The 15893-nt window shown below is 45.7% G+C and overlaps 1 protein-coding gene across 4 annotated transcripts in view; it reads left to right on the top strand.

Moving 5' to 3' along the window:
* The first annotated feature begins 542 nt into the window (after positions 1-542).
* Positions 543-15893, top strand: part of ASB4 (ankyrin repeat and SOCS box containing 4) — a 56294-nt gene continuing 40943 nt past the window's right edge. For 3 of the 4 annotated variants that reach the window (XM_030550610.1, XM_030550609.1, XM_030550608.1), the window contains exons 1-2: positions 544-1152; positions 12578-12877. In XM_030550610.1, the coding sequence (XP_030406470.1) occupies positions 975-1152; positions 12578-12877 (478 nt within the window). In that variant the 5' untranslated portion in view covers positions 544-974. Of the gene's footprint in view, positions 1153-12577; positions 12878-15893 lie in introns of all 4 variants that reach the window. The other variant, XM_030550607.1, reaches the window with a different exon arrangement.

Genomic DNA, 15893 nt, shown 5'->3' on the forward strand with positions numbered 1-15893 from the left:
TTTTGTTGACATCAGCATAGTCACATGAAACGTTTTCATTTTGACCAAAAAAAAGGTGTCCATTTTTTTTTTCAATCCAGCTCCATCAAAAAGGCTAATGTGGAAAGTGCTGTAATGGGTCTCGTTACTTGCAAGTGATAAGACAAGCAAGTAGAGTTCTGGCAAGAATCTTACTTATAATGAAGACCCACAGGTCTTGAACTTGGGTCTGTCAGCAGTTTTCATGTCCTGGTTGCTGTCCGGTGGCTTGCTAGTCACTAGTGGGCTGAGTGGCTAATGGAACCCTGGCCCAGCAAAGGCTCTGCTCACGGCATCTTGACTGGAGGAGTGCCCAGTCCCACCTGTTGATCTGATCAGGCTTTTTAAGCTGGAAGGAGGCACAGGAAGTTGTCTGTGCAACTGGGCAAATTACTGGCTGGCTGCTACCTTGGACCTTGCCTTCTTGCCTGACTCCTGAGCCCAGCTAGCCTGACTTGTCCCTAATTCCTGCTTTCTTGATACTTGACTCAACTCCTGACTTGACTCATGCTCTGACTCTTGGGTTGACTTCTGATGCTGACTCCTGCTTCGACCACTAGGGATGACCACCCAAGCCCTGATCGTCACGCTTACTGCTTTCCCTGAGAAATGAGACCAGAGTTAAGCATCTTTTAATTTAATTTTAATATTTTATACACCGGAGAAAAGTCTGATTAATGATACTTATTCATATTGGTCTTATAGCCACGGCTGTCTGTGCTTGCTTTGACAGAACTCAGAGTATAGTGACATCCAAGATAGGCATTTCAGTGTCTGAAATGCTCCTTAAATAGAACAAACAGATCAGCATGACTTAGTGATAAAATTACCTTCTGGTTTACAGGCTCTCCAGCATGCGACTGCACTATAGGGAACTCAGCACACCCCTCTGTGCATAATATAAACAAACATAGTTGAGAGTAGACCCAGGTGAGACATATATAAAAGGAGAGAGCATGGAAGAAAGGATTACTCGAGCTGCGACTGCCAAGTTAATGAAAAAAGCTTTTCTTGAAGCTCTAAAATCAAATGACTACAAAACGCTGGAAGATCTTTTGAAACAAAAGCAAATAGATGTGGACATGGTGTTTGAAGTGGAAGATGAGAACCTGATTTTGGCATCATACAAACAAGGTAAAAGCAGCAGCAGCTGCTGCTGCATTTGCAAAACCTAAGCAAACTGGTCTTAGTAACTTTTGCAGAAGCAATTGTCATGTTTTTCCCTTCAAAATGTTATTGCTTAAATTGATTCATGAGCTATGACCTACATAACTAGTCAAAGGTAGCTCGGCCTTATGCTTCTTAGAGTAGCCCCTGATGATCCCAAATATATTTATATGGAGATTAAAAACTAATGCATTAATACTGCTCACTCCTCTGTGGCCGTGTAAGTCACCAGGAGCTGAATAACTGGTGTGGTACTGCTGCAGTATGCCTCCTATTTCAGAGGCTCCTTACATCTTATCTGGTGTTTAGGTTGGGGGAAGGCCCACCATCATTTTCAGAGCTGTAGGTTCGAGAAAGCCTGGAGAAAGGATTCCTTTCCCCTCCTCCCCCCCCCCGCAGAGAACCCTAGAGCACAGCCAGAATATGTAAATATATTGGTATATATAAATTCTGTGTACACACCCAATCAATCCACATGAAAAAGCCCACCCAGAAACCTATGTTGTTTCAAGCTTCTCATTTTTAGCTTCTTGTAAAAATAGAGTATATTCCCCTTAGTTCAATCCCCAGGAAATGCCCTAGGCGTTGAATGTTATTTGATGGGAGATGTTTTCTTTTTCAAAATCATAGACTTCATGCCATAGTTTATTGTCAAATCAGAACATGTAACCTATTGCCACCCTGGGAAAACAGTCAAAACAAACACTTCAGCCACAGAATCCTCTTCACGGGATGGAAAAAAATAAACAAACTCATAGCTAGGTGCTGACCAATTTCCAACAAATGTATGTCTTAAAGCAATAAAGCAGGTTTTATGCTCAGCTAGCACCAAAACATTCCAGTATTTACTTTCTGCAAGATTTCTCATGTGAATCTAAGAAGCAATCAGCTACCTTTTTCAGGTATTAAGCACACATAGAAATAAACACCTGCAGTTCAATCTCTCAGCTAGTACAACAAATAACCACTTTTTGTCCATGTTTGAAGGACTAATAATCTCACCTTTGCTTATTTCCTGTGTATCCAATACATGGTTTTTGCTTCTCTGGTTTCAAAGAGACAATGGTGATGCACAATCAATATTTGTTTTACTTGGATGGTTTCTGAACAATCTCACACAGTGATGAATGTAACACCTTAAAATATTGTCTCTTGTATTGCTCTCAGACTAAAGGCTAAAGAAAGTTCATGTGTTCCTACAAATTTAACCCATCTTATTTAAAATGTGCAAATTGAATGAAGACGGTCATAGATCTATCCCCTTTGGAGGGGTCTTTCCTCCATCATGAGGCACATGCACCTGTCTCCCCAAATCACAACAATGCAATTATTCTTTTTGTTGCTTGAGGGCATTCCACTGACTCCAGGGAAAATCCTGTCTTTGTTGAACAGCCTGAATAACTAGGCTTTGATAAAGGGAGATCCAGGAGGGCAGAAAGAAACCATCATCATGAAGGCCCTGATCCTACATCATTCAACTCAATGGGAGCTTTGCCAGGAGCTTTGTAGGATCGGAATAGGATGATACTATATCCCCATGACTGCTCTGTTTCCTCCCTTGAGGGGAATGGCTGGTGGATTCAGGTAGGACTAGTCTGCTCTGCCCAAACTCTTTCACTTTCCTGTTTCTGCACCACTCCTGGAAATATCCCGTGCCCTGGGGCACAAGCAGCCTCTATGAAGCAAAACTATAAAAATGGTATAGTGGTGTTTCATGCTTGCTCTTGTGTATTTAGCAAGAGATTCCATATCAAATTTGTACCATTTATAATTTACAAATAAGAATTTTCTAGCTACCAACTCACAGGCTCAGTTTGGTATCTGAAAAATCGAAGCAGGGCTTTTTTTATATACCATAGCTCATTGGCAACAAGAAAGTCTGGAATCTGAATCTAGCTGGCCAACTTTGTAGTTGATGTATGAGTCAGGCAACTTGCTCTCCTGCATCTATACAGGCAGTGCTATACTGGTAGTAATAAAAGCTTATATTTTTCTGCAAAATAGATACATACATCTTGGAAGCAGATAGCCATAGTATTACAATGCTGCATTCACAGCTATTTTATGACTAACACTTAAATGGAAATCAAGCATTTAATAGAGTTTTTTAAAAACTTCATTACCAAACAAAGCATATGATAGATATGTACTTGCCAATTTAATTATGAGGAGAATGAATTAAACTCACTGGAAGAGGAAAACAACAAACATTACAGGAACAAGTTATATACTACCCGTTCCTATTTTTTCTCTCTAATATAGTATATATGTCTAATGCAACTATGTTAATGTTACATTAAGGATGAACATTTAATGTCATGTGCAGAAATTAAGTTTCCAATTAACTTGATCCCAATGTACATCCTGAATCTTTTTTGGGTAAGCATTTTATGCCATAGCAGTATTAAGCCTATGGATTTATTCACTATGTGGGGAGGAGAACGGCCAGGGTGTGTGTGTTATGGGAGAGGGAAAGACAGAAATAGAAAATGTTATATATGTTCAATGCAGTTCAATCTTACCTATCGCATTTCCTGAATTTTAACTGAAACTTATCTTTGTCTTAATGTACATTTTTGTACTTAGAACAGGTATTGGTTAGAGAACAGGACACAAAGTCTGTAATTCTGCTGCTCCTGCTCCAGATTATTTTCTTTTACTTTTATACAGATTATTAAAATCACCACTTCGGAAACTATGTGCAATCATCAAGAACCAAGCATGTTTTGGGTACAATATGGGGATGTCGGTGGGAACACACTAAGTTCACTAAGACTTGTGCCTTGTGGAGAAGATAAAACAGTTGTGCACATTTCTAAGTTCTGCTTTTTTAATGTGGGTGCTGTCGTGTCCTGCTGAGTGCTGGCGAGTAGGTTTGGCCTAATTAGGGTGATCAGATATCAAATGTGAAAAATCAGGATGGGGGTGTGGGGTAATAGGGGCCTATAGAAAAAAAAGCCCCAAATGTCAGGACTGTCCCTATAAAATCGGAACATCTGATCACCCTAGGCCTAATTGCCACCAAACATCGCCTCATGTAGGACTGGCAAAAATTACACATTTGATTTAGTGCCATTCTAATTTTGGTGGCTTGATGATCTGCGTGATTAGGAGAATCCACCTCAGAACAGTAGTGAGGACTGGTGATCAGGCCACTGTGTGCAAGAGCACCACCTTTTGTTCAGAGAGGAACTGGGAGAGTGAGACAGGAATCAGGAGCAGCAGCAGCCACCCTGCTCCTTCACCCTCCAAGCCTAGAAGGAAAATTTCAGCGATGGCCATGATGCTGTTTTCAAGTGAAATGGGTTCCGTAATGTGAGCCTGTGTTTCAAAGAGAAAAAAACCAATGTTGCAAGATATTGCTACATGGTAAAATGTCGAGGGAAGAGGGGGTATCAGCAAAATTGCCAGAAAGAACAGTGAACATTTTCTGAACCAAATTTCATGCAAAAATGTTATTGCCATCATACGGACCTACACACCAGCTAACACCCTGCTGGACACCTGCAAAGGGTAGCAGGTGACAGTAAGTCTGTAATACTGCTGCAGCTACATTGCAAGGAGGCAGCCATGCAACATGCATCCTGAGCCCGTGTCATAAACAGATAGCTAAGGGTTAATGTCTCTTTCACCTGAAGCACCTGACCAGAGGACCAATCAGGAAACAGGATTTTTTTTTTCAACTCTGGGTGGAGGGAAGTTTGTGTCTGAGTCTTTGTCTGTCTGCCTGCTTTTCTCTCAGCTTTGAGAAGTGATTCCTGTTTTCTAATCTTCTGTTTCCAAGTGTAAGGACAAAGAGATCAAATAGTGAGTTATGTGGTTTCTTTTCTTTGGTATTTACATGTCTATAGTTGCTGGAGTGGTTTGAATTGTATTCTTTTTAAATAAGGCTGTTTATTTAATATTCTTTTAAGCAATTGACCCTGTATTTGTCACCTTAATACAGAGAGACCATTTGTATGTATTTTTCTTTCTTTTTTATATAAAGCTTTCTTTTTGAGACCCGTTGGAGTTTTTCTTTAGTGGGGACCTTCAGGGAATTGGGTCTGCAGCTCACCAGGGAATTGGTGGGAGGAAGAAGTCAGGGGGAGGTCTGTGTGTGTTAGATTACTAGCCTGATTTTACATTCCCTCTGGGTGAAGAGGAAAGTGCTTTTGTTTCCAGGACTGGAACTACAGAGGGTGGACTCCCTCTGCTTAGATTCACGGAGGTTGCTTCTGTGTATCTCTCCAGGAGCACCTGGTGGGGGGAAGGGAAAAAGGATTATTTCCCTTTGTTGTGAGAGTCAAGGGATTTGGGTCTTGGGGTCCCCAGGGAAGGTTTTTCAGGGGGACCAGAGTGCCCCAAAACACTCTAATTTTTTGGGTGGTGGCAGCAAGTACCAGGTCCAAGCTGGTAACTAAGCTTGGAGGTTTTTATGCTAACCCCCATATTTTGGACGCTAAGGTCCAAATCTGGGACTAGAGTTATGACATGGTGTGCAGCGTAGTGGGATAGAGAGAATCCAGAAGCCAGTAGGAATATTATATTTTTCTTTTCTCTGCTAGGGGCTTTTAAGCAGAGAGAAACAGTTTGGTTTTAAAAGGGGAACCAGAGAGAATTTTTTTTCTCTGCTCTCTCTTGCAGTTTCTGGCTTGCATAGTAAGCAAGGAACCATTAAGCTGTGACAAAAGAGTCTGTTGTGACACAATAGCTCTCCCATTAGGAGGCAAATACCAGCACTATATACATGCAAATAAAGTGTTTTTTCTAGTTTACGCTAGAGGATGAAAGGGAAATAAGCACTGTTGCTAGGCAGACTTCAGGAGGCAACAGAGACCCTGCAGTTCAGACAATAAGCACCGGAGGGCACCCCAACACAAGAAAACAAGAACCATGCCTAACAGGACAAAAATGGAGGCCGAAGAACAAATCAAAGATGCCGAGCACAGGCGAGAGATGGAAAAAAACAAACAGGAACTAGAAATAAAACAAAAAGAGATGGAGATGAAAGAAAAGGAAGAAAGCATCAAATTGGCAGCCTACAAAAGAGAACAAGCAGCCAACGAGGCAGCCCACAAAAGAAAACTAGAAGAAGAAGAGATGGCCCACAGAAGGAAACAAGAAGAAGAAGAGGCGGCCCACCGCTGAGAAATGGAAAAACAACAAAAAGAAAATGAAGAGACGGAAAAACAGAGAAAACATGAACTGGACTTAGCGCAAGCAGGGCTGCATGCGCCAGCCAACCCTAACAACCCTGCACCAATGATTGTTCCACAGCACAGGAAATTTCCCACCTACAAGGCAGGTGATGACACCGAGGCCTTCTTGGAAAATTTTGAAAGAGCCTGTCTTGGGTACAGCATCCCTGAAGACCAGTACATGGTAGAATTGAGGCCACAGCTCAGTGGACCTTTAGCAGAGGTGGCAGCTGAAATGCCTAAGGAGAACATGAACAACTACAAACTTTTTCAAACCAAGGCCAAATACAGAATGGGGATAACCCCGGATGATGCTCGTCGGCATTTCAGAACCCAAAAGTGGAAACCAGATGTGTCATTTCCCAAACACGCCTACTATGTTGGGAAAAATTATGAGGCCTGGATATCAGGACACAATGTTAAAACCTTGGAAGAACTGCACCTCCTCATACAAATGGAGCAGTTCTTGGATGGTGTTCCTGAGGACATAACACGATACATACAAGATGGAAAACCCAAAAATCTCGCTGAGGTGGGGGAGATTGGAGCCAGATGGATGGAAGTGGCAGAAAGCAAGAAAGCTACGGTCAAGGGGAACGAATACCCCAGGGGGCACACCGACCATAAACCCTACAACTGAGGACAGCCAAAGACCCCACTTACAACCCAAGTCAAGCCACAGACGCCCTATTCGTCCACCTCACCAGTCTCCGGTAACTCACCTCGGCCCAATGACCCATTAGATGGAAGATGCTTTAAGTGTAATGAACTGGGACATATCAAGGCCAACTGTCCAAAGAACACCATGTGAGTGCAATTCATTACACCACCATCACACCAAAGATCCCCAGGCCCAGATGCCTCTCAAATACCCTTAGAGCGGAGGGAAAATTTGAGAGTGGGCGGAAAGAAGGTTACTGCGTGGAGAGACACGGGGGCACAAGTGTCAGCTATCCACCAATCCTTCGTTGACCCCAAATTCATCAACCCAAAGGCCAAAGTTACAATTTACCCCTTCATGTCACAAGCTGTAGACTTACCTACAGCTGAACTGCCTGTCCAGTACAAAGGCTGGTCAGGAATGTGGACTTTTGCAGTCTATGACAATTATCCTATCCCCATGCTACTGGGGGAAGACTTGGCCAACCAGGTGAAGTGGGCCAAGCGAGTGGGAATGGTTACCCGTAGCCAAACCAGGCAAGCTTCCAGACCTATTCCTGTTCCTGAGCCATCCACAGACGCCCCGTCTGTGTTACCAGAGACCCAGACAGAGGTAATGGACCCGGATTCCATGCCAACCACTGAAACAGCCACAGTACCTCCAGTCCCAGGCCCGGAACTGGAACAGCAACCAGCACCAGCAAGTGCAACCACATCTTCAAACTCAAGGCCAGAGGGCGCCAGCGAGCCAGAACTGGCAAAAGCAACAGACAGCCATACCCAAAAGGCTCAGCCAGAGCCTGAAATACCCTCAGGTGCACCAGCGGAGAGCGGTTCACCAGCAATGGAAACAACCCCATCACCTACATCGCTTCCAGAGGGACCAAGCCCAAGTCCACAGTCTGAGGAAGAACTGGTGACCCCAGCCTCAAGGGAACAGTTCCAGACTGAGCAGGAAGCAGATGACAGCCTTCACAAAGCGTGGGCGGCGGCACGGAGCACCCCACCGCCTCTCAGCTCTTCTAATCGATCCCGGTTTATTATAGACCAAGGACTTTTATACAAGGAAATTCTTTCTGGTGGACACCGGGAAGAATGGCAGCCGCAAAAACAGTTGGTGGTTCCAACTAAGTACCGGGGGAAGCTCTTAAGCTTAGCCCATAATCATTCCAGTGGCCATGCTGGGGTGAACAGAACCAAGGACCTGTTGGGGAAGTCCTTCCACTAGGAGGGGATGGGCAAGGATGTTGCCAAGTATGTCCGGTCTTTTGAGGTATGCCAAAGAGTGGGTAAGCCTCAAGACCAGGTCAAGGCCCCTCTCCAGCCACTCCCCATAATTGAGGTCCCATTTCAGCGAGTAGCTGTGCATATTCTGGGTCCTTTCCCAAAAAAGACACCCAGAGGAAAGCAGTAGGTACTGACTTTAGTGGACTTTGCTACCCAATGGCTGGAAGCAGTAGCTCTAGGCAACACCAGGGCTAACACTGTGTGCCTGGCCCTAACAGACATCTTTGCCAGGGTAGGTTGGCCCTCCGACATCCTTACAGATTCAGGGTCTAATTTCCTGGCAGGGACCATGGAAAAACTGTGGGAAACTCATGGGGTGAATCACTTGGTTGCCACCCCGTACCACCATCAAACCAATGGCCTGGTGCAAAGGTTTAATGGAACTTTGGGGCCCATGATACGAAAATTCATCAACGAATTCTCCAATAATTGGGACCTAGTGTTGCAGCAGTTGCTGTTTGCCTACAGGGCTATACCACATCCCAGTTTAGGGTTTTCACCGTTTGAACTTGTGTATGGTCACGAGGTTAAGGGGCCATTACAGTTGGTGAAGCAGCAATGGGAGGGGTTTACGCCTTCTCCAGGAACTATCATTCTGGACTTTATTAGCAACCTACAAAGCACCCTCCGACACTCCTTAGCCCTTGCTAAAGAGAACCTAAAGAATGCTCAGGAAGAGCAAAAGGCCTGGTATGACAGACATGCCAGAGAACGTTCTTTCAGGGTAGGAGACCAGGTTATGGTCTTGAAGGCGCAACAGGCCCATAAGATGGAAGCATCATGGGAAGGGCCATTCACGGTCCAAGAGCGCCTGGGAACTGTGAACTACCTCATAGCATTTCCCAATTCCTCACTAAAGCCTAGAATGTACCATGTTAATTCTCTCAAGCCTTTCTATTCCAGAGACTTACAGGTTTGTCAGTTTACAGTCCAGGGAGATGATGCTGAGTGGCCTGACGGTGTCTACTACGAAGGGAAAAAAGACGGTGGCGTGGAAGAGGTGAACCTCTCAACCACCCTGGAACGTCTGCAGCGGCGACAAATCAAGGAGCTGTGCACTAGCTTCGCCCCATTGTTCTCAGCCACCCCAGGACGGACTGAACGGGCATACCACTCCATTGACACAGGTAATGCTCACCCCATTAGAACCTCACCCTACCGGGTGTCTCCTCATGCCCAAGCTGCTATAGAACGGCAGATCCAGAACATGCTACAGATGGGTATAATCCGCTCATCTACCAGTGCATGGGCATCTCCAGTGGTTCTGGTACCCAAACCAGATGGGGAAATACGCTTTTGCGTGGACTACCGTAAGCTAAATGTGGTTACTCGTCCGGACAACTATCCAATGCCACGCACCGATGAGCTATTGGAAAAGTTGGGACATGCCCAGTTCATCTCTACAATAGACTTAACCAAGGGGTACTGGCAAGTACCGCTAGATAACCCTGCCAAGGAGAGGTCAGCATTCGTCACCCATGAGGGGGTGTATGAATTCAGTGTCCTTCCTTTCGGCCTTCGAAATGCACCCGCCACCTTCCAGAGGCTGGTAGATGGTCTACTAGCAGGACTGGGAGAATTTGCAGTTGCCTACCTCGATGATGTGGCCATTTTTACAGACTCCTGGCCCGAACACCTACTACACCTGGAAAAGGTCTTTGAGCGCATCAGGCAGGCCGGACTAACTGTTAAGGCCAAAAAGTGTCAAATAGGCCAAAACAGAGTGACTTACCTGGGGCACCAGGTGGGTCGAGGAACCATAAACCCGCTACAGGCCAAGGTGGATGCTATCCAAAAGTGGCCTGTCCCACGGTCCAAGAAGCAGGTCCAATCCTTCTTAGGCTTGGCCCGATACTACAGGCGATTTGTACCACACTACAGCCAAATCGCTGCCCCACTAACCGACCTGACCAAAAAGACCCAGCCAACTGCAGTTAAGTGGACTGATGAGTGTCAAAAGGCCTTTACCCAGCTTAAAACGACACTCGTGTCTGACCCTGTGCTCAGGGCCCCGGATTTTGACAAGCCATTCCTGGTAACCACGGATGCATCTGAGCGTGGTATAGCAGCAGTGCTCATGCAGGAAGCAACAGATCACAACTTCCATCCTGTCGTGTTTCTCAGCAAAAAACTGTCTGAGAGGGAAAGTCACTGGTCAGTCAGTGAAAAGGAATGCTATGCCATTGTGTAGGCCCTGGAAAAGCTACGCCCATATGTTTGGGGACGGCGGTTCCAACTACAAACTGACCATGCTGCACTAAAGTGGCTCCATACTGCCAAGGGGAACAACAAGAAACTTCTTCGTTGGAGTTTAGCTCTCCAAGATTTTGATTTTGAAATTCAGCACATCACAGGAGCTTCTAACAAAGTAGCGGATGCACTCTCCCGTGAGAGTTTCCCAGAATCCAGTAGTTAAAAAGTGTTCTTAAAATGTAGAAGTCTGTTTGTTATATACTTAGTGGTATATGTAAAGGTGCATGTGTTGTATTAATCTGTTTATTTTAAAGTTCTAGAAGGAAATCGCCACCAGTGAGCTTCCCCACTGTCTGCAATTTGGGGGGCGTGTCATAAACAGATAGCTAAGGGTTAATGTCTCTTTCACCTGAAGCACCTGACCAGAGGACCAATCAGGAAACAGGATTTTTTTTTTCAGCTCTGGGTGGAGGGAAGTTTGTGTCTGAGTCTTTGTCTGTCTGCCTGCTTTTCTCTCAGCTTTGAGAAGTGATTTCTGTTTTCTAATCGTCTGTTTCCAAGTGTAAGGACAAAGAGATCAAATAGTGAGTTATGTGGTTTCTTTTCTTTGGTATTTACATGTCTATAGTTGCTGGAGTGGTTTGAATTGTATTCTTTTTAAATAAGGCTGTTTATTTAATATTCTTTTAAGCAATTGACCCTGTATTTGTCACCTTAATACAGAGAGACCATTTGTATGTATTTTTCTTTCTTTTTTATATAAAGCTTTCTTTTTGAGACCTGTTGGAGTTTTTCTTTAGTGGGGACCTTCAGGGAATTGGGTCTGCAGCTCACCAGGGAATTGGTGGGAGGAAGAAGTCAGGGGGAGGTCTGTGTGTGTTAGATTACTAGCCTGATTTTACATTCCCTCTGGGTGAAGAGGAAAGTGCTTTTGTTTCCAGGACTGGAACTACAGAGGGTGGACTCCCTCTGCTTAGATTCACGGAGGTTGCTTCTGTGTATCTCTCCAGGAGCACCTGGTGGGGGGAAGGGAAAAAGGATTATTTCCCTTTGTTGTGAGACTCAAGGGATTTGGGTCTTGGGGTCCCCAGGGAAGGTTTTTCAGGGGGACCAGAGTGCCCCAAAACACTCTAATTTTTTGGGTGGTGGCAGCAAGTACCAGGTCCAAGCTGGTAACTAAGCTTGGAGGTTTTTATGCTAACCCCCATATTTTGGACGCTAAGGTCCAAATCTGGGACTAGAGTTATGACAGCCCGTCCACAGGAAGGCAGACCCCACGCCCTGATGTGAAATCCTGAGATCTCCTACCCAAGAACAACATGATGTGCTACTATTGAGTCAGGGGTCTAGCCAAGAGTCCTGCATTAGAACCTAGGGGTGCGATACTCAGCTCTCATTAGACATACTCATGCTAGCTCTCCTTGATGTAGTGTGCTAAAAATGGTAGTGTAGCCACAGTAGCATGGGCTAGCCAACCTGAGTACAAGCCCACCAGAACCCCCGAGTAGGTACTCACCACATCTTGCCAGTGCTGCCTCTTGCTGCTTCCCATACGACCCCAGCTACACTACTATTTTTAGCTCACTAGCTCCAGGAGAGCTAGTGCATGTCCAACATGGGCTGAGAAGCACACCGCCAACTCCTAGTGTAGACCTAGCCTGAGTGCAGCTTTTTATTCAAATGTAGCATTTGCGCAGCTTTTACCAGATCAAAGATCCTATTTCCACCCCCTGTACATTTCAGCTGGTGGCATTTCAAATGCTTTAGGCCTTTTTTATTCAGTCTTTTTATTCAGGTTGCAGGAAGAAAAAACTACCCTTGGAGTAAAGTTACGTGGCAATTCATCTGTTCAAAAATCAATCCAGTCAGCCTGCATGCCGGCAGTGCTTAATGAAAGTAAGGTTATGACTCCAGAGCACTTTGTATACACTAGACCATAACTGATTAAATTACATTAAAATAAATTAAAGCTGAACTCCAACACCCCTCTACCTCCCTCCAATTAGTCTAATTTAATGGCTCATTTGGAAGATTCTTATTCAAGGCTGGTAACACATCTTCACTTTTTACAGGATATTGGCTGCCTAGTTATAAGTTAAAATCATCTTGGGCCACTGGACTACATATATCAGCCCTGTATGGATATCTGGAGAGCCTCATGGTACTGCTAGATCACAAAGCGGCCGTCAACTACAAGCCAAATGGGAAAGCTGCTATCCACGTGGCCTGTGACGTGGCAAACGTTGAGTGCCTCACAATCCTTTGCAACCACGGAGCTAATGTTAACTGCTTTTCACTGAGTGGCCATGCACCCTTACACTTCTGTACCACAAAGGCCTCTGTGCCTTGTGCCCAGCAGCTCATTTGGAGAGGTAAGTCAGTCTATAACTCCGACAGTCAAGTACCTCTGAGGTTTAGGAGGAGTTTAAGGGTCTGTATTATATTGTTAAGAAGCAAATAATCATATTTCATGCTTTCATAGCCCCCTAGTGCTTCACAAACAATGTGTATAGAGCCCCACTGAAACACAGCCAACTCAGAAGAGGGCAGCAGTCCAGCTGCAGTTTGGAGAGCAGGACATTTCAATCCAGGGCATCAGGGCAAATCCTTCTTCATGCCAAAAGTAGTCTTTAATGCCCACACAGAGTAGACAAGGCCTCAGCTGCAAAAATAAATGCACATAGCCATAATATGTGCTGGAGTTTGATAGATAAACAGAGAGAGTTTTTCATTTGAGTTCACCCCCGAAAGCCTACAGCTTTGTCCTTGTCCTGAAGTTACAGGAAATGTGTGTGTGTGTATATAGAGGTAGGGGGTAATTCCTGTTGACTTCAATGGAAGCAGGATAAGCCCTTAAAAGAACTGCAAAGGAGGAAAATAAAATCAATATTACTTACAACCCCCCTTCCCCAAGCTATCTTCAAAGAACATTATTAAGTTGCTAAGTCAAATACTCAAAAGTTAGGAAATACTGGAATTAATGTTGTTGTGCATCAGTCTGGTCCCTTTGTACATATATGTAACCCTTCTGCCCCTCTGAGTTGGCAGCAACAAGGGCCGGGTTCAGTATCCAGGGGTTCCGGTTCAGTAATACAATGCATAACCAGCTCGAGCCCCCACCCAGTGACCTGGGACACTCACATACCACACCCCCCTGGGCGCCTCTAGGAGGCAGTACTTCCCCTCTCGCAAGCACGGAGTCTGAGTGTAGCAAAATCTTTTTAATAAAGGAAGGAATCAATGCGGCATCCCATTGGAGAAACACCACAAACAGGGTTATAACACAAACCATAAACAAAAACCCACCTCCAAGTACGTTTGGCACTGTCCTTTTTCCCTTTAGGGTTTTAAGTCCAATCACCCCAAAGTCCAACAACCCAAAAGTCTCTGGTCAATGCCACCCCAGAGTTCGAGAATTTATCTGTAGAGGTCCCATCCCCCAACCTGGGTAGAAAGGGGCACCTTATGTGGTCCGGGGCCAACTGCCCTGCCTCTCCGTGAGTTCTGCTTCTGCCTTCTCCACGAACTGCTCCGCTTTACCAGCTGCTCCACTCTGCTCCTCCAGCTGTCCTCAGAAACTGCTCCGCTCCACCAGCTGCTCTGCCCCATGAGCTGCTCTGCAAACTGCTCGGCTCAGCTCACTCTGTGGGCCGCTCCACCCGTCCCACAGCTACTCCGCTCTGCCAGCCGCTCTGCTGCTACCAGCTGTCCCGTGATCCGCTCCAGCCATCCCCGCAACTGCTCCACTCCACCAGCTGCTCTGTTCCACAGTATAACTTCAGGCTCCCCCACTAGTTAGCACAGTACTCAGTGCTCTCAGCTCAGTTATTTCAGCTCTTTAGTGATTTCAACTCTTAGTGATCTCAGCTCTTAGTGGGGGAGTCCCAATGCTAGTGCACCATTAGCCCAAAGTGAGTTCAGTTCAGTAACCTGTATTTAGATTCTTGAGGGAATAAAAAAAAATCAACTCTGACATTCCACAGTGGAGAGAGGAGGGGGTGGAACTGGTGCTTCTGGCTCCACAAGGAGACTGCACCACCAGGCACAGATACCTGTCCCCAACCTCTCTCTCAATTCACTGGGTTTGGAACCCATGTCCCTTGTCTAGCAAGTACCACCCAACTGAGGGTGAGTCATTTGTCACCAAGCAGTCCCATAGCTCGGCAGTCTGGGATAGGGTAGGCGTGCCTATGCAAATACACTCTCTGAAATTCTTTCCACCAGATGTCAGGGTAGAGCTTATCCCGACTCTGCTTACATCCTCCCCCCAGCCAAGAATTTGTCCTCCGGACAAATCACATTCCCTACTATACCAACTTATTGGTCCCCTCCAAAAGGCATTAGATAGCCTACTTTAGCTTTCATAAACCTGTGTGCTAAATGTATAGGCTCCTCACTAATCACCTCAGGTGCATCGTAAGTTAACCGTTTCACTGGTCTTATAACCCTGTCTCGCCTATTGAGAATCTCTGTTGCTATGGTAGGGGGGACATCCTCTTGAGTGCCGGATGGGGAGGTTTCCTGTGAGTTCCCCTCAGATACTGGCATAGGCTCCTGCATTTCTAGTCCTAACAGTGGAGGGTCGCAGGTGCTCTGGACATCCTCCATCTGTATATCACCACTGTCCAATAGCCTGTGTAAGTCATTACACGGGGGTCCCACCAATGGCTCAGGGATGTCAGGAATGGGCCTAAATACTTCTGCCATAGGGTTTAGGGCGGAAGAGGATGTGCTCTCTTCTGATTCAGCGGATCGAGACTGAAATCTTGTCTTCATCCCAGGATACACCATGGTTGTGTCTTCCTCCTCAGACTCACTGTCAGATGTGCTGAGTAGGAGTAGGTTAGCTGCAGGAGGCCGGCTGTCCACATTGGAAGGCGGCTTTGGTACAGCACCTTCGTTCTGCCCAGTTGCCCTGTTGTGGCCCATCTCATAAGGGCTGCCTACCAATTCTCCCACAGGGAGCAAAAGGTTTCTATGCACGGTTTTGGTCTGCCCTGGACCCTCTTCAGGTTTGATCTTGTAGACCGGCAGGTCTCCTAGCTTTTCCATCACTAAGTAAGGTATTGCCTTCCATCTGTCAGCTATCTTGTGTTTGCCAGCAATACCCAAATTTCGCAGCAGGACTCTGTCCCCTGGCTGGAGCTCTTGCAGACGCACCCTAGCATCATATCGCTGTTTGTTGCGGTCTGCGTTCTTCCGAGCTGCAGATGTAGCTAAGTGATAAGCATCCCGTAGCTTTTCTCGTAGTCGGGATACATATTGCTGATGGGTTTCATAGCTATCGCCATCCTCTGATACACCAAAGCACAAATCTATGGGTAGTCTTGGTTCTCGCCCAAACATCAAGAGATATGGGGGACCCCCGTAGCATCGTTCTTTGTGGCA

The sequence above is a fragment of the Gopherus evgoodei genome, chromosome 2 (genome assembly GCF_007399415.2).
Source record: "Gopherus evgoodei ecotype Sinaloan lineage chromosome 2, rGopEvg1_v1.p, whole genome shotgun sequence".
NCBI classification, from domain to species: domain Eukaryota; kingdom Metazoa; phylum Chordata; order Testudines; family Testudinidae; genus Gopherus; species Gopherus evgoodei.